The sequence below is a fragment of the Octodon degus genome, unplaced genomic scaffold (assembly GCF_000260255.1).
Source record: "Octodon degus isolate 3935 unplaced genomic scaffold, OctDeg1.0 scaffold00123, whole genome shotgun sequence".
In the NCBI taxonomy this organism is placed as follows: domain Eukaryota; kingdom Metazoa; phylum Chordata; class Mammalia; order Rodentia; family Octodontidae; genus Octodon; species Octodon degus.
In genome coordinates, this window is record NW_004524699.1 from 5,418,411 (window position 1) to 5,438,391 (window position 19,981).

Below are 19,981 nucleotides of genomic sequence, written 5' to 3' on the forward strand. Positions count from 1 at the left end.
TAAGTAGGTGCTTTAGACCACTGAGCCATCTCACCAGCCCCCCTTTCACTAAATTCTGATAGAGTGTCTCTAGTTTCCCAGGCAGGACCAGAACTTGTGATCCTCCTGCCTCAGCCTCCCAAAACGTTGGGTGTGCACCACCATGTGCAGTGCTGCAATGTAGTTTTCTATCCTCTCCATTTATACGTAAAGAAGTTGGGGAGGAAGGTCCAGGCCTACCGGAAGGAGAGGAGCCACAGCACTAAACCCAAGGCCAGCCCTTGCCTTGCCAGCAGCCTACACTCTTATGCTCACACGTGGATCGTGACCAGCTCAGCTGACCGAGAAGGCTAAGAAGCACAGGACTCTTGAAGAGACCCAGTGGTGCACGGCGGCCAAGCTGTCACTGGGGAGCTACGCTAACACAGCCAGGTGGGCACACACACCTCACCAAGGACAGCTCTGCCCCGCCCGTGGCCTGCTCATACTCCGGGATGGCAAGGGGAGGTGGACGAGAGGAGGGCAAGGCCCTAGTGCTCTTGGGCAGTGCGCCATCGTCCCAGGGGTGCAGGCAGAGGACACCTGCACGAGGCCACACACGTGCTCCCGTGGCTCTGGTACCTCCGCTCACTGTCTGCAGCTGACAGGCCATAAAAGGCTAAGGCAGGATGAGAAACGAAGGCAGCAAGAGTGGACCTGAGCAGCAGGCCTGAAGCCATGCCGACCAGCGCCAGCCGCCACAGCCTTCAGCACCACGCACACTTCCTGGCTGGCTCTGCTCCGCCCCAGAGGACCACTTCCTCCCCAGGCAGTGGAGACCGGGATGGAGCCCTTCTCCCATGTGCGTGCTCCTGACAGCCGCCCAGAGCCAGGAGGTCCACACCATGCTCTCGCATCACGTGCTGGCTCAGGAGAGCGGCTTAACCCATACAGGAGCACGCTATCACATCAGATGAAAGCCAGGCCTGCACCCAGGACCCCCGCCCCAGCCTCGTCCCTACCTGCACTTTAAAGGTGTCCCCAGTGATGCGGAGGGGCTTGTCTGTGCCTGTGGGCAGTGGGCCATCCTGGATCATGACCATCTTCACTCCCGTGCGCTCCTGTTGGGACCAGCACAGCCCTTGCTGTTAGACACAGGATGGCTGGGCTGTGTCCACTGCGAGCCCAGGCCCCCGTCCGCCCAGCTGCCATGGCTGTCCGCCCTGGCCTGTGGGCTGCTTCTGGGAACGTGCAAGACTCGCAGAGCAATTTCCCAAATGATTCTCTCTTCTGTCTCCAGTGCCCCGGACACCTGAGCGCCAGGGAGCCCTTTCCACTCTGCACAACGCTAAGTGCTTTATTTGCCAAGCAGGACCTCACGAGGACGGCCTAGTGCCACGCCACACTCCAGCAAGAGAGGGGCCTTCGAGTGGGCTGCGCGGACCAGGGCGCACCAGCAGTGGGCTGAAGTCATCTCTGAAATCAATCTCTTGGATCACTTGGACACCCCAAACCCTAAGCGCTGATATTCCAAGGAGGCCAAGGCAGGACTGCAAGAGGGTGAACCACGGCGAGCCTTGCCCCCCCACCTGTAGCCCCAACGTCCCCAAGCGCTGGGAGCAAGGGGCGTTCCTAACTACTGCAGCATCATCACAGACAACTCACAGACGCCTGGTCCCAGCCATTCTTTCACTAAGTGTGGCCACTCTGTGTGCTTGTGAAAAGTACACATTTGACTGCATACCCCAAGCCAAACCCTACAGGGGTCATTCACCTCAGAAATGTGTCTGGGCCCTGGCTTCTCAGATGAGGCGCTCTGGAGCCAAAAGCAGCTGTACTCAGCAACAGACTCACATGAAAACTATGAATGTCACTTCAGTTCTGCCATCAGAGCAGGGCCCCTCTGTTAGACACCAGGAGCAAACACACAACCAGCCAGGGGCATGGCAGGCCAGGCCAGCCTGCCTACTCTGACACCGCCCTACATCAGAGATGGAGACGCTGTCCTCTGGGATGAAGCAAACCCAGCAGGGCCTCAATGCTGAAAGCACAGGAGACCCAAGCAGGGCAGAAGGTGCACACGGGCAGCCTGGTGGCACTGCTCAGGGCTGTGTGGGGCTCACATACCTGCAGCTGCTTGATTGTTTCTCCTCCTTTGCCGATGACCAGGCCCACTTTCGAGGCAGGGATAAGTATCTCTTGGATCGTGCTGTTGCCGTCTACGTCATTGTGAAAACCAGGGCCATTCCGACAGCGGTCGACAATCTGCCCCAGGAGTCTTTTGGCTTGTCTTTGGGAGAAGAACCACAGGAGAATCAGCACGAAACACTCCAGGTGCGCAGGAAGGGCGAGCGCAAGGTGTCAGGGCAGCCCTCCATCCAGCTCCAGCTCCTGCCCCCAGCCACCCGGGAGGTGGCTCTGCCATCCGCCGTGCTACCCAGCTGGAACTCAGAAGCAACGCACGCCGACACCGCCACTCAACAAGAAACACGAGCCCCGCTGAGGACCCTGCCCTGCCCTGCCCGCGTCTCCACCACTGTGGCTGCCTCCTACGGGAAGCCATCTGCTCTGGTGACAGGGCATCCGTTCACTTCTTCACACGGCTCTCTCCCCACCCAGTTAACACTCTCAGAGTCAGCACTCACCACACGCTTGTTTAGAAAGGGCAGGAGAGAGAGCAATGAGAGGCGGAAAGGAAGAGCGAGGGTTAGTCGTCCCTGTCGGAGTCCCCAGTTCCTGAGCATCTTCTCCACAACGGACACGACTGCTCTGACTTCCAAACTGGGGCCACAAGTCACCATGTGGCTGCAGGAGGCGAGCCCCGCTCAGCGCGCCCCCACTGGTGGCTGCCCTGCACAGCCCTGCAGGGACCCTGAGCCTCCCACGCCAGGCTACTGGAGATTCGCCCAGCATGGGGGGGGGGGAGGCCGCCCAGTGGCACGGGTGGCCGGCCCACCAATGTCATCTTCGAGCCAGTTTCTTCCCGTTTCTGCACCAGAATCTTTCCTGGCTGTTATTTGCAGAATTTACCCTTCAAATTACTAAACACCACCTAGATTTTGGTTCCTTTGATAGAGAAAGACTCGGTCCCTCAACAGGCCGATGTCTGCTCCCCCAGAGTGATAATCCCATGGCCTGGACTCCCTGGGCCAGGGAAGCTGGAGTGTTAGCGGAGCTGGGAGAGAGGAGGAGAGAGGAAATGGCTGTTGCCTTTGTAGTCTTTGTGTGCACAATCACTCTGCGTTATCTTCTCGGTTACAGCGGCTTTTTAGTATTTTGCTGGTGCACTAGATTAACCTGTGCTGGGAGAAAAAAATGCCTCGTCTCCAGCAAGCCATCCAGCTTGCTCCCAGTGCACACCCGCTAGCAGTACTTATTCTGGTTCACCACTTGCAATGCTGCAGCACAAGAGAATTCAAGCTCATCTAGACTCCCGAGAAATGGAAACAATAAAACCACGATACCTAGCGAGCCAGACATAATCTTAGTGCCCGTCCCCAAGTGCAGCGCCACTCAGTAGACTGGAGAAGACAAGTAAGGTGATTAGAGTCAGCACAGCCCTGCCCAGGACCGCCCGGGGCGAGGAGCCGGCCCCTGGCCTGAGGCTCTGAGCATGCGGCACCCAGACAGAAAAGCAATGCCCATTTGCAGCTGGTACGCGGGCGCAAAGTCAAAGGGCCTCTAGCTGCTCCATACAGCTGGCTGTGACCAAGCCCACACGCAGTGGATGTACTGGGTTCACTAATGTCAGCAGGGTGAAGAGGGCCAGCCCCACGAACACCTGGGCTAGGACTGCAGGCACAGGCACACTGGTCCAGACCTGCCCAGGAGGTGCTAACACAAGGAGGAAGCTGATTAGCACCCCCAGGTGGGCCGACATCTGCACCCAGGAGATCCTGCCTCACTTGCAAAGGAGATGTTAAGACAGCTGTGAAGTGCTCTGCAGGGAGAGGGCAAGAGGTGACACCTTGGGACAGTAACAGAAAAGCTCCCCTGGTGTGGTGACCTCCCAGTCTTCCTATGGGAGCATCTGCTGGGTGGCCAGGCTGCAGCACAGACTGACGGTGTTCAGTATCGATTCTGCCCTTCCATTTCTCCCCACTTGGGGAAGGAGGAAGAAGAGTGAAAGGAAAAAGTAAATAAAACAAACTTACTCAATACTTTCTGGGGTTCCGGTAAGTACACAGGGCCTCTCTGGAATCCCAGAACTCTCTATAAGAAGAATCAAGAAGATGAGGTGTGTTGGTGGGCATCAGGCAACGGGTGCCTCTGCCTGTGTGCAGACTGGCTCTCCGGGGCTGCTTCCTACACCAGCCCCACAGATGCCCAGCCTCCCAAAAAGACAGTTCACTTCACTTGGGGACTGAACTGAGCTGTTCTCAGAGGAGAAACAAGTCTCACAGGGGAGTCAGGAGGACGCAGCAGAGGGCTGTGAACGGATCCTGAGCACAGCCCAGCTCCGGTACCACCTGCGCGCTATCGGCCTGCCGAGTCACTTGACTGTGCTAGCCCTCAGCCTCTCCGCTTGTAGCCCTCAACGGTCACATGTCTGCAAACAGCTCTGAGGCACACCAGTGGGGAACGTGAGGTAAGCAAGTCAGGACTATCCCACCAGCTACTGCATGCCTGTCCCAAGAGGTCAGTGACACCGTGTGCAACTGGCCCTGACCGTCTGGCGGGCACAGACCTGACACCACACATGATGCTTTGGCTTCTAAAAAGCTACTTTAAAAAAATCTTTCCTCAAAAAAAGAAATACCTAATAGCACTCTGATGAGTATTTTTTATAGAATGACAAACATTTCTTCAATCAAATATCCCCAGATCCCTTCCCACTGGAAAAAGGTCAAACTCAAATGAGAGGATAAAAGTGCAAATAAAATAAAACCTGTTCTTTAATCTGTTTCTCTCCATATCACGCCACCCAAGCTGGCCCTGCTGGGAATGTGTCTGGCATGTGTTGATTTGGCCAAAACCCCCAGCTATCCTCTTTCCACAAAGGGGTGGGACAGTTGTCCAGGGGAGGCAGTGTGCAGTCCCCAGAGTGACCCCAAAGCCGTGGGACTCCTCAGGCCCCACTGTGCCCGGCATAACATTCTGGTGCAGAAAACACAGGTCCTAGGCAGCACCCTGCCACGGCGCCCTCTGCACAGCCGTCTGGGTGGCCTGTGCTCCAGCGCTCCTGCAGGAGTCCAGCTCCACAAGTGCAAGCCGACAGCAGCCACACATCCTCACCAAGCCCAGACTTCCAAGCAACAGGCAAAAGTACTGAAGCTGGAAACATTTGCAAAATACTCATTTCTACTGAACTGAGATCTCTGAAAAAGAAATCTTACCTGAGGCAATTTGAATTTTGCAACCAGATTCTGCTTGAATCCGTGAAATCTGCTCACCTCCCCTGCCAATAACTGAAACAAATTGAACAAGGTCAGAATACAGCTCTGGCTAACATCTCATCATGCACACTTGGCTCAGAGCTCACAACACACCGTGCCAGTCTCCGAGCCCTCGTGCAGTCTATGGGCACCACGGCAGCAGAAAGCACACGTGGAACACAGCAGGCAGACACGGAGGACGACCCGGAAGGGAAGGGGCCTGCCCTGCCGCACGCTCGGGGCTCTGCCATGGCCCGAGGCCCGCAGCACTCTGGCTGTGCGAACACATGCAAGGTGGCTCACGTGAGCGGGCTCAGAGTCAAAAGGACACACAGAAAGGCAGGGAAAGGAGGATGAGGTAGATACTTACTAAACCCAACCATTTTATCAGGCACTTTGAATTCTTCTGTTATGACTGCCCTGAAAACAAAAACATTTTGGAAATATTGTAGAATAAAAATTTCGGCAGCTGTTTTATTTATTTTTCCTGCAGCTATTTCAGAGTCACAAATTTCCCACCCTGGCAATGCCGTCAGACTCCCAATGAGCCGGGCCAGCTGACCAACACACCAGCGCCTCGAGGGCCAGGTAGGGAGCCCCAGGCACCTGCCCCAGAACAGATCCAGCCTCCACCTTCTCCCAGCAGAGGAAGAAATCTCAGAGCGGTTTTCAACTGTCAGCTCCTCTAGGACCTGCCTCTGCCGCACACAGCTGCTCTCGGCTGCCAGGTCCTCCTGGCTCCCAGCCACCAACCCGGGATCTTCAAGGTCCTCTAGAGTCCACGGAGGTGTTCAGACTTCTATCACAGAGTCCTTTCCAGAGGAAGGAACACTCTCTCCTTCACCTGTTTCCCAACCTGTGGTCGCCTCTTGGCCTCCCTGCAAGTGTCCGTGTCTTTCAGGTGAGGTGTCCCCGAATGGAGCGAGCAGTCCACAGGGGCCACGGTGCCAAGCAAACCGGGAAGGAGCTGTCCATTATGTGCCTTTCCTTTTTTTAATTATTGCATTGGCTTTTTCAAACAAACCTTCCAATTTGCCATACCATGTATTGAGGATGATATCCAATTTACCCAACACCCCAGAAAGCAATTAAATGTAAACATTTACCTTGGAAGGAAGCTAAATGCAAGTAGTGTTTTGTTTGTTTGTTTCTTTTTTTTAAGGCAAGCATTTTTAAACATCTCTCACACAGCTGGATTTTTACCCATCATGAGGAGGACTGCAGGAAGTGGCCATTTTTCAGGAAAGTGTGACACTTAGAAGAAATGCAATAGCATAAGCAGCACTTGCCACGCTGTCACTGCAATGGAGCAAACAGTCTCCTCCGGCTGCAGTTTACAATCCTGGACCATGCACAGGCGCTCCAGCCTCGCAGGAAGCGCGGACGCTCACCCCAATGCAGCCAGTGCCTGGCCTGGCTTCCTACTCGGCCCCGCAGGCCTCGCATCTCACAGTGGACACCAGAGGCTGACAGCAGCCCAGACGTGGAGCAACTGCTGGCTGCTGCTCCCACTGCGCACTGCACGAGCCGTCTCCTCTCAGAAGACAGTACTTGGGGACTGGCTAAAGGTCTTCAAGGACCTGTGTCGGGGCAATGTCACAGCTCGGCAGTTCCCAGACCCCTAGGAACCTTAATGGGCTCTCTGGGGAAGAAATATCCCAAGATGACTGCTTTGGGCCTTTTGCTAAAGGCGAGGCTGAGACCCATCTAATGCATCAAGCATAATCACTTGGGAAAGCGACACCCTGCTATGGTGTAAGTGGAAATCCAGGGCTTGAGACGAACACAGCCTTGTTTTTACATTATTTTAATAAAAAAAAATTACACAAGAGAATCTGATATAAATATTTTGGCTAACTGATCCTGGTTATTAAAATTCCAAAATTCATGCAGAATGCAGAGAACAGAGCTGTGACGTGGGCAGTGAAGGTTAAGGGAGACCTTCCAGCAAAGAAACTGGCACCATATCCTGTCCCCTTTAAGGGTGACACTGGACAATGAACAGCTTATCTTACAGATTGGCTTTTTTAAAGCTCAGCTGTCCTTACTCGGCAGTTATTAGAAGCTGTGAGGGGAGACAGAGACAGAGGGCCAGCGGGCACCTGGCTGAAGCCCTGCCAAGTCCCTATGCCAAGGCAGGCTGGCACCCTGGCATCTGCAGCACTAGGAGTGCTCTCTGCGATGCCAAGGCCTCCCACTCTGGAGCGAGGATGTTAAAGGTTTGTGAGACACAGGCAAAACCCTAAAACCAGATGGTCAATTTCACATTCTCTCCTTTAAAAATAAATGTACATCGTCAGGCGAAAGAGCAGCTCCAGCGCTCCGCGCGTCCTGCAGCTGCTGGCAGCAGGGGCCAATCTCCAGGGCCTTCTACGGCTGCAGGGCCGGCCTGCGCTGTCTCGGAGAGGGCTGCAGGAAACTCCCAGTCTTAAAGAAATGGAGCCCAGGGCTTCCTGCGCTCCCAACCTCTGACTTCCTCACACTCTAGTACAGATGGTGGATCAATAAACAATTAGAAATGATCAATAAATAATAAAACATAACCCACTGCTTACCTTTGATGTACCAAGGCCCCTAACTGGTTACCTACTGTGGCAAAGAGAAAGAGAAAAGAAAAATCAAAGCATTAGCACGGATAAACTAACTTCATCCTTACACGAATTCTTACCATTTCAGGGAGAAAAGGAGGCAGAAAGAAAGCAAACAGTAATTTAGGCTCAGCGGCTGCAATGAATGCGTTACATGATATGACACAGGAGGGACGCCTTGATCAGCACTGTCTCTAGCCCAGAGTCCAGCTGAACGCAGGATAAGAAATTGATCTGTGTGTCCACATGCTGAGAGGCCTGGGAGAAAATCCTGCCTCCCTAAATCCTCTAACTTCCTACCTCCCTCCTGCTTGGGATCCCAACTCAATGTAAAGCCGAGGAGAGGGCTCCTTCTCTCTTTTAAAAACAAATGAGAAGATTTAACCTCCTCGGAAGCATTGTTAAGGACTGCGCAGTGGCAGCTGTAGTCACTGAGAACAGGCACATATGTTCCTGGTGGCCCCGCCTCGCGGCCTCCTCCCCAGCCAGGCCCACCGCGGCCCTCCGTGCGCCGTTAAGAACTTGCAGCCGCCTCTCAAGCCCATTTCACAGAGACAACAGTGCCAAAGAGCCTCTCATTATTAAAACCGACTCTGTAATCACATTCCCACAAAACCACTTTAGCTACGCTTTTTGTTCCAGTTTCTCTTCTTTCAGCTATTGATGAGTGTCTCCTTCACTAGCCATCAGCAAAAATGATTCTGTGGCATTTCTCTTTCGAAAACTGCAGCACAGGAAATAGAGTCAGCAGACAATAACCAAGCACAAACCCCACACACACTGCGAAGACCTGAAGGTGCCTTCCAAGAGGCTAACACCGACGTTCAAATATGCACCTCTGGAGAACGCGACTAACAGCTAGCCAAGAGGGAACGGACAGGGTCCACGACATCAACTTCAGGACGCACGCATAAAGGGTGGACACAGCAAACACACAACTCCTGCTGCTCTTCTTCCTGTTCAAATGCAATCCTGTCATTCAGTCTGGCCAGTAGCTGGTCAGACACAAAGGAAAAGAAAGCAGATTGTGACATTTCGAAAGAAGTTAAAGCATGGAGAAACAATGCTAGCTAGAAGTCAGCGAAGCTACTAAGCTTACTGAAATTGTACCAGGGAATTTCTTCCGGCTCAATAACGAGATAACGGTCTGCAGCCAAAATACTGACACCACGTGCTGTGCTCTGCTGTCTCAGGGATGAGAGCGCTGTTTTCTAACGGGCTCCTAAAGTGCTCTTTCTGCATACCTACTCGGACTGTAACAAATGCTCCTGCTTGGGGTACAGAGCTCACAATTCCTATTCCACCCGAAAACTAGTCAACCCCCAGCTTAAGCGAGGCCTCACCTCACCGAGAGGGCTGCCCACCCCCGAAGGCAGAAGGAAGAAGATAAACAAACGGAAAACATGGAGGCAGAGTACCTGAGGCTCTGCTTAGCCACTGAGGTCCAGAGTCAAGCACAGCTCTCTCGGCTGCCACCAGAACTCATCTCCCGGTAGGTAAAGCATCCACTGTCCAGAACTAGGAGGACAAAGGACAGCTGCCCACTGACCAGGCCCCTGGCCACTGCCTGCTGGGTCAGAGACAGAAACGGCCCATGACCTTCAGCTACAGCGGTCTCAGAAGAGCCACAGAAACAGAGCAGAGGGCAGCGCTCCACAGACAGCCCTGCGACTCAGGGGAACACTCAGAGGACGTCTTCTCCAAGGCCACTCACAGCAGCCATTCTACTCACCACCAAAATGGAAATTCCTTCTTGACAATGTGTACAGCACAAATGTCACGTGAGCAGTGCCATCTTTGACATCCAACTCTGCTGACAAGTGCTGGTGTGCAGAGACGGAAGTGAAGCCACACAAGCCACGGCTCCACGCTATTGGGGAGGGCCACACCACCTAGGAGGGCGGCTCCAGATCCAGTCAGTGAGTGAACTGTGGGAGGCCTGAGGAGCCCCGTCCCCCTCCCAGGGCACATGCTGCGACCCAACGCTGAAGACCCTCTCCCTTAGAGCACAGTCACATTTAGGACCTAAAACCGAAAGTCAGCACAGCTGGGAGAGGTCCCAGCTCACCTGGCAAGTGGGTGTCCAGCCCCAGGACCAGAACCTCCTTCTGGTCCTCCCTGGAGCAGGGGCACAGCAGGAGGCTGGTGGGAATGACTACCAAGCTCAGTTTAATGTAAGTGCAGTCACTTTACTGCAAAAGTGGAAAAGCTGAATAAAATCAGTCCCATTTCTTGCTAACAGGGCAAGCTGGCCGGCCAAGCCTCACCCTCTTCCCAAGGCCCCTCCGCTGAATTTGTGTGCACTCACGCACACAGGGCAGCTCGCCTTTATCCTGCACACCGCGCAGTTAGGGGCTGCTTGCTTGGGCTGCGCGCAGAAAATGCATCTCACAGAAGAAGTCATCCTCTGATACTCTACCAATTTCAGTAATGCTCCAAAAGTCAGGTGGCCAGAGGTATTAGTGAGGAGGGGAACAGTCTTCCTTTATCTTCTCCCAAAGAAACACCAACAAGCTTATTACTGGGCAACAGGCCCGACTTTTCAGCGGGCGTCCACGCACAGTCACCTGCCGGCCCACAAGCCCCAGGAAGGAGAGCGGCAGTCGGCGGCCGTGCCCGGTTGCACGGCTGGGGCTCAGCACCACCTCACCGAACCTTGCCTGCTGCTTGGGAGGCCTCCCATGGACTCTCTGCCCATGGCCAGGGAGACACAAAGGCTTCCTGTGTCTGCCTCCCCAAGTTCAACCGGAAGGACCCTGGCAAGTAACCTGTGATTAATTTTGCAAATATTTATTTTTCAAAAGCAAGGGGGGGCTGGCGAGATGGCTCACTGGTCTAAAGCACCTACATGGAACAAGCTTGGCAAAGCACAGGGACCACGGTTCGATCCCCCAGCACCACATGCCAGCCAGCCCCGCCACCTGGAGGGCTGAGCTGGCCACACACACACAATAAATAAATAAATAAATGTTAAAAAAAAAAATTATCAAAAGCAAGGGAAGATTCAAGTTTCTCTCAACTCGCCAGTCCGCCAGGCAGTCTAGTCAAGTGCCTCCCCGAGCCCGCGGAGGATGGGGCCTGCTCCCCTGGGCACCTCACTCACTGCTGCACTCCACGACCCCCACTGGGCTCGCAGGTGCCAATGCGAGGCTGGGCCCAAGGACGCAACAACAAAGGAGACAGTGAGCCCTCGGGTGGGGCAGGCAGGGTGCTGCGTGAGCAGGGGTCTCATCTGGCCTGGCAGGGCCGAGGGGTGCAGGGCCAGGGCCTCACCCCAAGAGCCGTGAGCGACAGAGATGGAACACTAACTCCGGGACCTTCTCATCACAGCACTTAGCTGTCTTTTCTTTTTTATTTTAGGGAAGGGTCTGAGGGGTGGTCAGGGTCTCACTACTAGGTTGGTCTCCTGTTTACAGCCTCCCAAGAGCGGGGATTATGCGCACCACCACCCCCAGTCTCATCCCATCTCAGCGCGCCCTGGGTGGGGCAGGGCCGGCACAGCAGTCCAGAGGATCGAACCCCGGGCGATGCCTGCTTGCAGGCGCTCTGATCTGCTGAGCTATTTGGCCAGCCCCAAGCTGTATTTTCATTTAAGCCAGTGAGGTCAAGAGAGGACGTCACGAGGAGCTCACCTGAAGACAACACAGAAAACGTGTGCACAGAGTAAGAGTGTGCGCACATGCCTCCGCCACGCAGGCCTCAGGCCTCAGCACCCCTACTAGCTCTGCTGGGAAACTGTTTACTCAGACTGTTAGCAATGTTTTTAAGTGACAGATGATCTCATGACGTGTAATGAGCTACAGCTTACAGGTGAGGAAAGCCTCAGACATGTTAAGACACCCGCCCAAAGTAACACAGCTAGCTACTGGCAGAGCTGGGACTTCAGCTCCAGCTGATGCGACTTTCAAGCTACACCATCACGGATGTGACATGGGCCACAGAAAAGTCCTATGGCTGAGTAGGCTTCTGTGTTTGGTCAAAGCACGAACCTCTCCAGACTGCAGTCTCTGTGAGTTTCCGCTGCAACTTCCCTTGTAATTTGGTCTCTTCTTACCCCTCCTGCAATTCCTCCAGTGTTCAATCTTAATTCCTCCCATCTCTCACCTACTGTTCCAAATATCCCCAAAATACCGGCTAGCCAGGAAGTATGCGGCACTTCCTGGAGTTGTGTCCAGACTGCCACATAGACAGTCTGTTCCTTTTCCCTGCCGAGTAATATTCCATGACATGGCTGACCTTTTAGCCCTTCATGGGGCATCTATTCTGGGGAGGGGGTCATTAGGACGGCACTGTCTCGAGGCTTGCGGAGAGGTTTTTGTGCAACCATTAAGTTTTCCTTTCCTGGTGATAAACACTCAGGGGTGCACCTGTGGGCTATATGGGAAGGACTACAGTTTTGTAAGACTGCAAAATACTTTTCTGGGGAGCCCATACCGTCACAGTGTTAACGAAAGCTTCCTGGGTGATTCTTTTTCTTTTTTTTCCTTTGGTGGAACTAGGGATTGAACTTAGGCCCTTGCGCTTTCCAGGGAAGCGGTTATTCCAGAGCCATCTCCCTGGCCCCACCTGGGTGATTCTTACATCCAGCTAGGGTACAAAGCCACTCTGGCTAAAGCACCTACTCCCTAAGAGCTTTGAAAATCCAGGGACTCAGTGAACCCAGCACCTCCCTGCCCCAGGCTAAGAGGCCAAGCAAGCACAGGCGAGCCAGTGAGAAACTCTACTACTCCCCCTGTCGGCTGAGCACTGCAGCCACCTGCTCCATGTCTCCAAGAGGCTCCTGTGTTCACTCCTTTGCCACCTGATATGGACAAGCCCCGTGCAATGCCACTTCACTACGGATGGAGGGTGGAAGGAAAGGCTGGGGTTACTGATAAAGTCAGGCCTCTCCCAAGTCACCTGGGGCTTCCCAGTCCCAGCCCTTGCCCACCTCCTGAGACCCTCACACCTGCCCAGGAAGGGCAAGAAGCCAGTGGACAGCCTCAGAGCAGTCACCCCAGGGGGCAGACAGGAGTCCTGACCAGCAGCCTGAGCACTGTGCCTCTCTGCACAGCTGGGTACCTGCTCGCCACCCTGCTGGCCACCACCTGCCTCCCCAGGGAAAGCACCAGCACAGCAGATTTCCACTTCTTTTCCCAAACCAGACCTCTGGTGCTTGTGGGCTCTTTTTTAAAATTTTTATTTTGGGACAGGAGCTCACTAAGCTGCACAGGTTTCCTTCATATCTGCGATCTTCCTGCCTCAGCCCAAGTAGCTGGGATCACAGGTGTGCACCACTGGCTATCATCTCTTAACAGTCTGGGACTTTAAAAACCTTTCTGCTGGGCATGGTGGCACATGCCTGTAACGCCAGCCCTGGGGAGGCTGAGGCAGGAGGCTCCTGAGTGCAAGACATGCTTGGGCCACATAATGAGAACCTAGCTCAAAAAAAAAAAAAAAAAAAAGAAAAGAAAAGAAAAAGGGCTGGGGGGTGTACCTCAGTGTACAGGCCCCAGACTCCATCCACAGTATAGAAAACTAAAACAAAACCAAACCAAAAGAAGTGACTTTCTTAGGCGTGCTAGGAAGCCGAAGCTTTGCCCGCAGCGGGAAACGCACCAATTTATCCGCACACCACCTCAACCAGAGAAGAAGATGCTAATTAAAGTGAAGACGCTGACCGGAAAGGAGATTGAGATTGACATTGAACCCACAGACAAGGTGGAGCGAATCAAGGAGCGTGTCGAGGAGAAAGAGGGAATCCCGCCACAACAGCAGCGGCTCATCTATAGCGGCAAACAGATGAATGATGAGAGGACAGCAGTGACTACAAGATTCTAGGTGGTTCTGTCCTCCACCTGGTGTTGGCCCTGAGAGGAGGAGGTGGTCTTAGGCAATGATGAGTCTTCCCTCCTCTGTACCTCCCTACCCTGTCGCTCATAGTGAAGTATATATTCTGTCACTGGCTGGGACACATGAGCCGTTGCCTCCTGTCTTGGCTGCCCTGTGTTGTGTATTTACGGATGGGAGACTGAGGACCCCAGGATGCAGTGTTCCTGGCCCAACGGGCCTTTGCTGACTAGTAGGTTTTAGTTTGCAGTCTTGTGCACTTCCCTCTTATGGCTGCGTCCCTGATTGCCAATAAAATATTTCCTAGCCTTCTGGAAAAAAAAAAAAAAAAAAAAAAACACCAAACCAAAACAAAACTAAAATCCACCAAAAACCCAATGAACAAAAACACTTTCTTTGTGCTCTGCTTTTCCTGTCTGTCTGCCCAGCGCTACAAGGGCTGAAATAAGACCTCAGAAGGACTGTGCAAGCGTTTTCTTCCAATCTTCCTACAAATATCTCATTTGATCGTATGCCCAAAAATCTTACTTCACCTCAAAAAAACACTGCCAAAATAAAATAAAATGAGGCAGATGGTTGTGGTGGTACATGCCTCTAATCTCAGCACTTGGAAAGCTGAGGCAGGGTGTTGAAGGCCAACCTGGGCTATAAAAGGAGTTCAGGGCCAGCCTGACCTGCACAGCAAGACCCTGTTTTAATGGAACAAATCCTCAGGCAGTGATGTCACACCAAACAGGATCACACAAGCAGCACAGACTTGTCCTTGGTTGGGAAGGTGGGCCTCCTTCAAGGTCATCTGGCAAGAGTAGGAGTCCTGCATGCCCCCCATCAGGATGTGGGCCTATCACAGAGGGTAGGGAGAGGGTGAGGCACAACCCGAAGCTGTCCTCGGGCACAGACCCAAGGCCGTGCTCCCTTCTGGGAGCGCTGAGGACACGGCAGCTTCTCCTGGTGTCCACCAGCTCTAGAGTACACGAGGTCACCAGGCTTCTGAGGGCAAGGACAGCAAGGGGACAGGCCCTGCCACACCGTGGGAGACTTGCTTAGGACAGGGGTGGGGCTTTGCAGAGGTCAGGCAGGTACGCCCCATGCCCAGATTGGCTGGCTGTTCTCGCACACGTCCCCGACCTAACGCTTTCTTGCATGTGTGCTGCTCCTAGACGTGGCTGCGCAGCTGAGTGGTGGGGCAGGGCCTTGGCTCAAGCTCTCGACTGCCTGGCGCTTCAGGAGAAAGTGCCCCAATCTTGGCTAAGCTGAAGTTTGCTAATACTCGCGATGCTGCCTCCTTTCATTTGGAGCTTCCTCCTCCCATGCTGACAACGCTAACAACAGGATACCGTGAGGGAAAAGCTAAGCAGGAGAGTTCCTTCTTCCACTACCTGGGCTGGGGGACCAAGGGTCACTCTCACAGAGACTCTGGTACAAGAGGTGCGTGAAAGCCTCTAGTCCTCACATAGCAAAGGAGGGGACAAGTGGGCCACTACGCAACTCAGACAGCAGGTGACCGAGCATTCCTGGATGAGGTGAGTGTGAGGAGGGGCGGGGAAGCACAGGCAGTGCACAGGCCAGGACAGAGGTCAGAGACAGTGTGAGGTCCCCAGGAGGAAGTCACAGCTGCCAGGCAGAAGGCAGCCAGGGCTTGGCAAGATGTGAGATGAGGGGACGGGAGGCAGTAGCAGGGTGGGAACATCTGAAGCACCCTGGTCGCTGGGGCTCACGTCGCTCTGCCCTAGGAGAAGACCAAACAGGTCAGACTGGCTCCAGGGCAGCATGAAGGCGGCGCCAGGTGGGACAGCACGAGTGCATCCCGGGCAGGATCCAGGGCCGATCCCTGAGTGGGTGTAGTGCCAGAGGCACACCTCAGACTGTTAGAAAGTGTGGGTGGGTATGGAGACTGCTGATGCCGGGGCTGGGGCGACGGCTCAGTAGAGTAAGTGCTTCCCTGGCAAGCGTGAGGGCCTGAGTTTAATCCCCAGTTCCACACACAAAAACAAAGTAAAAAGACTGCAGATGCTAATAGTAAAAGCAGCTCGTCGTTGGAAGCTGGGGGTAGCAGGAGGGCTGCTCGTGCTAGGACAGGCACCCAGCAGGGCCTCGCGGCCAGGCTCTGGGCTCCAAGCAGATTCTCTCACGGAGCTCAGAAAGCCCCACGTCCTCCTGTCATCAGGACGGATCCACGCTACTCCAACACCCCAAAGACACCCTACTTCCAGGTTCAAGTTAAATTCAAAGCTGACACATTTCTAAGTAGGCCCAAATAACACCTTCTGTATTTTAGGGCACTGGACCTTGCCCTCCAGAAAGTTAAAGAACTCTGTTCAGGAGAGTGAGAAAGTTCACACTGCTAAAGGACAGATCTGGGAGCTTCCGTCCAGACACCCGGCCAAACCAAACAAAAGCCTTGGAAATTGCAGCGGCTATGAAGGAAGTGCTGGGATTTGCCAGACTCTGCTCACAGGAGAAGCCCCAGACTGAGACACATGGGGGCCCAGACCTGCAAGCGCCGCCCCCAGCCGAATCTGAGGCTCACACAGTTCCTCTCCCATCCTCACTGTCACCAGAAGACGAGGGACACAGCGAGGCTGTAGCAGGCCCCACGCCAGGGTTCTGGGGCTCTTGAGGAAGGACAGCAAGCCAGATTTCTACACGTGGAGCAACAAATTTGTGTAACTGTCCTTTAAGTGCGCAATTGGAGAGGACTAATGGCTGGGCCAGGTGCCGCACACCGGCGATCCCTGTACTGCTAGCACTCTGGAGGCTGAGGCAAGACTGCTGTGCATTTGAAGCCATCGTGGGCTAAACCGTTTTTATTTATTTTCTTTTTGGCAGAACCGGGAATTGAACTCGGGCCTTTGCACTTGCCAGGGAAGTGCTTATTCCACTGAGCCATCTCCCCAGCCCCCTACACAGTTTTTAAAAATCAAGATAAAATGAAATGAAATGAAACAAGAGAAGTGATTTTATCGAACTGCTATACAGAGCATAAAAGGCCAGAGGGAATGTCCTGTCCTCCACACAGTCCACCGTCCACGGGCTGGGTGTCCACAGAAGTCTCAGACCTGCAGGACACAGCCGCTCCCACTCTGCCCTTCTCACCGGGCCAAGGGGAAGGAGCAGCCACGTTCGTTCTCCGTGTGAGAACTTACTCTCCAAAAGCAGATGTGAAGTGCTAGGACAGCTGCGACGCGTGGCACCACAGGTGGGGCTCTGGCCCCACACAGTGCCTCTCAGACAACAAGCGTCTGCGCCAGCCTACAGAGATCCACTTGCAGACATGAGGTGCTCCCTGTGCACGGGCACGGTGACACCTGAGTGCTTCCCGCTAAGGGTCACACTTCAGCAGGCTGTGGGTGACGACAAGGCTGAGGCCTCGGAGAAGAAAGGCTGCGCGAGCTGTAAAACACACTGATCTTGACTTCTGGAACACCAGACTAGAGGGACGCTACTCTTCACCAAGATCTGTGTGTGGCGCGGACAGCGAGTTGACCTTTACACTGACATCCTGCAGCAGGAGGCAAAGCACAACTGCCCCCTGCACAAGGAACCAGGGGGACCGCATGCCACAACTGTCACCAGACAGGAACAGACACCTCCAACACCGGTGGAGCAGAGAAAGCTCACTGGTGTGGAGCAGCAAATCTAAGAGTCACCTCATTTCAGAGGCCTCGGACGACAGCTTCCGTGTGTGGTCATGAAGAGCTTTAAACAGACAAGAACTTTCCATTCAAGTGAGTGCTGTCCCCTTGAAGCACTTACCCTGTGAACCTCAATAATTATCCCAAAAAAGTCCCCAGATCTAAGACAATGGCATCTCCTCCTTCAGAATTCCCAGGCACACTAAGTTATACGCTACATACATAAAAACTTGTTTGAGAAAAGGAGATACAGTGTACACCACCCTGCACCCGATCCTACTGTCCCTCTCAGAAAGGAACACAGACACAACCAACAGCAAGGACAGCAGTGAAGACTCCTGCGCAGCCTAGTGCACCCCACAGCTCGGAGAGCAGGGCGAGACAGATGCACAGAGCAGAGCTGAGCACCGCTGACGTGCGCGGCCAGGCGGCACAAGCTCCTGGGCGCATGCAGCAGGGGATGCAAACCAACCAGTGAAATAAGGAATGAATGAATGACGCGCCTACCACAGGTAGGGATGTGACCCCCTGGAGTGAAACTGCAGAAAGGTTACTGCCCCCTCCGCAAGGTCAAGATGCAGCCTGTGCTGCTGCTTCAGAGCCTCGCACCAAATCCCAGCTGTCCTCTGGAGAAAGTGGAAACTTCAGTCCCCAAGCGTGCCTGGGGAAACCATGCAAACTGAAGAAGATCTCAAGCGGGACCCTGACTTTCAGCCTCGAGGCCGAGCCCTTGCCATGGGCCTGGCTAACAGGTTTCCTGTATTATCCAGGTGGACATGGACTCAAAGGCTTGCAAGCTGCTGGGAACACCATCCTCAACACTTCCCCCAGCCCCTCCTCTGAGGGGGCGCTGGGGAGAAGCTGGGGAGGGAGCGGCTGGCAGTCAGCGAAGCGGGCAGAGGCGCTGCTGTCCTGCCAGGCAGACGTCTGCAGCGACTTACCTCCATCATCCAGGGGCCGCTTCTGCACTCCATAGCCGTACACTGAGGGGTCCACTAGAGGCGTGGAGTTATTCAAGTGAGGAATTGAATCAATTTTAGCAGCAATCTACAGAAAGAATCAGATTTAAATACTCAGTAAATACACAGCTGCATTCACAGGAGAAAGAGCAGTCTTCTACGAGGGGCTCTTACCACGGTTCTCCCCTACCGGAAGCAACGCTCCTCACCGCTGCCGTGACAGGACAAACACGTCCCCCTACTTAACTGAGTTTCTTACAGATGGTCTCAATAATAATGTGCCTTTAGAAATAAAATGGTCCCCAAAATGTGTTTTCTATAAGCAAAGTTTCTTTTCTTTTGTTTTTCTACAGGGTCTCGCTAGGAGGTTCAGCCTCCCAGTGACCCTCCTGTCTCAGCCTCCCCGGCACTGGGATTTCAGGTGTGCACCACCACGCCCAGTTTCAGGGCAGCACAGCATGCCCGGGGTCCTGGGGCCAGTACCACATGCAGTACTGGGGACTGAGACCGGGTCCTTACACTTGCCAGGTAGGCGCTTGGACCACCAAGCTATCTTCCCCAACCCAAGCAAAGTATTTTTAAGCAGCCACCAAACAGAATACGTATGCTACATTTTAAGGGGAAAAAAGCAGGAAAACAACATGGAATTCTCTGTTGGAAAGGTTTTATTACAGGATTCCTTCCCTTGGGCAACACATTACCCAAGAATACCAAAAAGGAAGCCGGCTTGGTGGTACTCAGCTGTAATCTGCACTCCCAGCACTCAGGGAGTCTGAGGCATGAGGTCTCCCAAGCTCCAGCCCTGCCTGGGCAACTCAGTGACTTAGTTAGGCTGTCTCAAAGTAAATCAAAAAACAACCACAAAACAAAAACAGAAACAAAAAAGGGAGAGGGGCTGAGGATGTAGCTCAGCGCAAAGGTCCTGACTCAACTCCCAGTACCTGGTCCCCTCGTCTGCTCCAAAGTGCCAACTCTTCAGATCTATCATGCTGAGAACTTTAACGTCTCTTGGCAGAGGGTGTAAGCTACAGACTCATGAAGCCCCTTCTAACAGGAGGCAAAGGGATCCAGGCAATCTCCAGATTCCTGCACCGACCGAGAGAGACATCCTGCGGACTTTCTCGCTGCTAATGCCACCAGGCAAATGTGGCTGCTGGCATTTTTCTACGGACACAAATGGGAAACAGGACTCACTCATCTGCCTTGTTTGCAGCAGGAAATTAAATGCGATCTTCACAATAAGCCAACTCTCCCTCAAGCAAAGGCACAGCCACCGTGGCTGCTCTCAGCACAGCCCCCGGCTGCACATGCCACACAGGGTAGGCGGAGCAGCAGCTGGCACAGGTCCCCTACAGCCAAGTCCCTAGCGGCTGTGCCGGGTCAGTGCCCAGGTGTCCAGGAGCCTGAGGCTGGCTGGAACCGACACAGAGATACACAACCTTCATCAAACAACCAGAGACAACTGTGATACTTAAAACAGAGAACTAGGCTCAAGAGGCCAAGCACGCTGGGGTGGGTGGCGCACCCCCCATTATTAGTGCTGAGATCCAGGCAGCCTCGCTCCTCCGTGCACAAGATCCCCCGGGCATGACATCGTTTATTCAGTTTCTTTGTTTTTTTTTTTTTTTTTTTTTTTT

At 53.8% G+C, this 19,981-nt stretch overlaps 1 protein-coding gene and 1 pseudogene across 3 annotated transcripts in view; one reads left to right on the forward strand and one right to left on the reverse strand.

The window, feature by feature from the left end:
- The window catches only part of Fubp3 (far upstream element binding protein 3), a 49,019-nt gene that overhangs the window by 15,259 nt on the left and 13,779 nt on the right, over positions 1-19,981 (reverse strand). For 2 of the 3 annotated variants that reach the window (XM_023700440.1, XM_023700442.1), the window contains 7 exons: positions 18,327-18,432; positions 7,889-7,922; positions 5,704-5,753; positions 5,295-5,366; positions 4,113-4,170; positions 2,086-2,248; positions 981-1,079 (listed from right to left, as the gene is read on the reverse strand). In XM_023700440.1, coding sequence (XP_023556208.1) covers positions 981-1,079; positions 2,086-2,248; positions 4,113-4,170; positions 5,295-5,366; positions 5,704-5,753; positions 7,889-7,922; positions 18,327-18,432 — 582 coding nt within the window. The remainder of the gene's footprint in view (positions 1-980; positions 1,080-2,085; positions 2,249-4,112; positions 4,171-5,294; positions 5,367-5,703; positions 5,754-7,888; positions 7,923-18,326; positions 18,433-19,981) is intronic. The other variant, XM_023700441.1, reaches the window with a different exon arrangement.
- On the forward strand, positions 13,497-13,940 carry LOC105743406 (annotated as a pseudogene).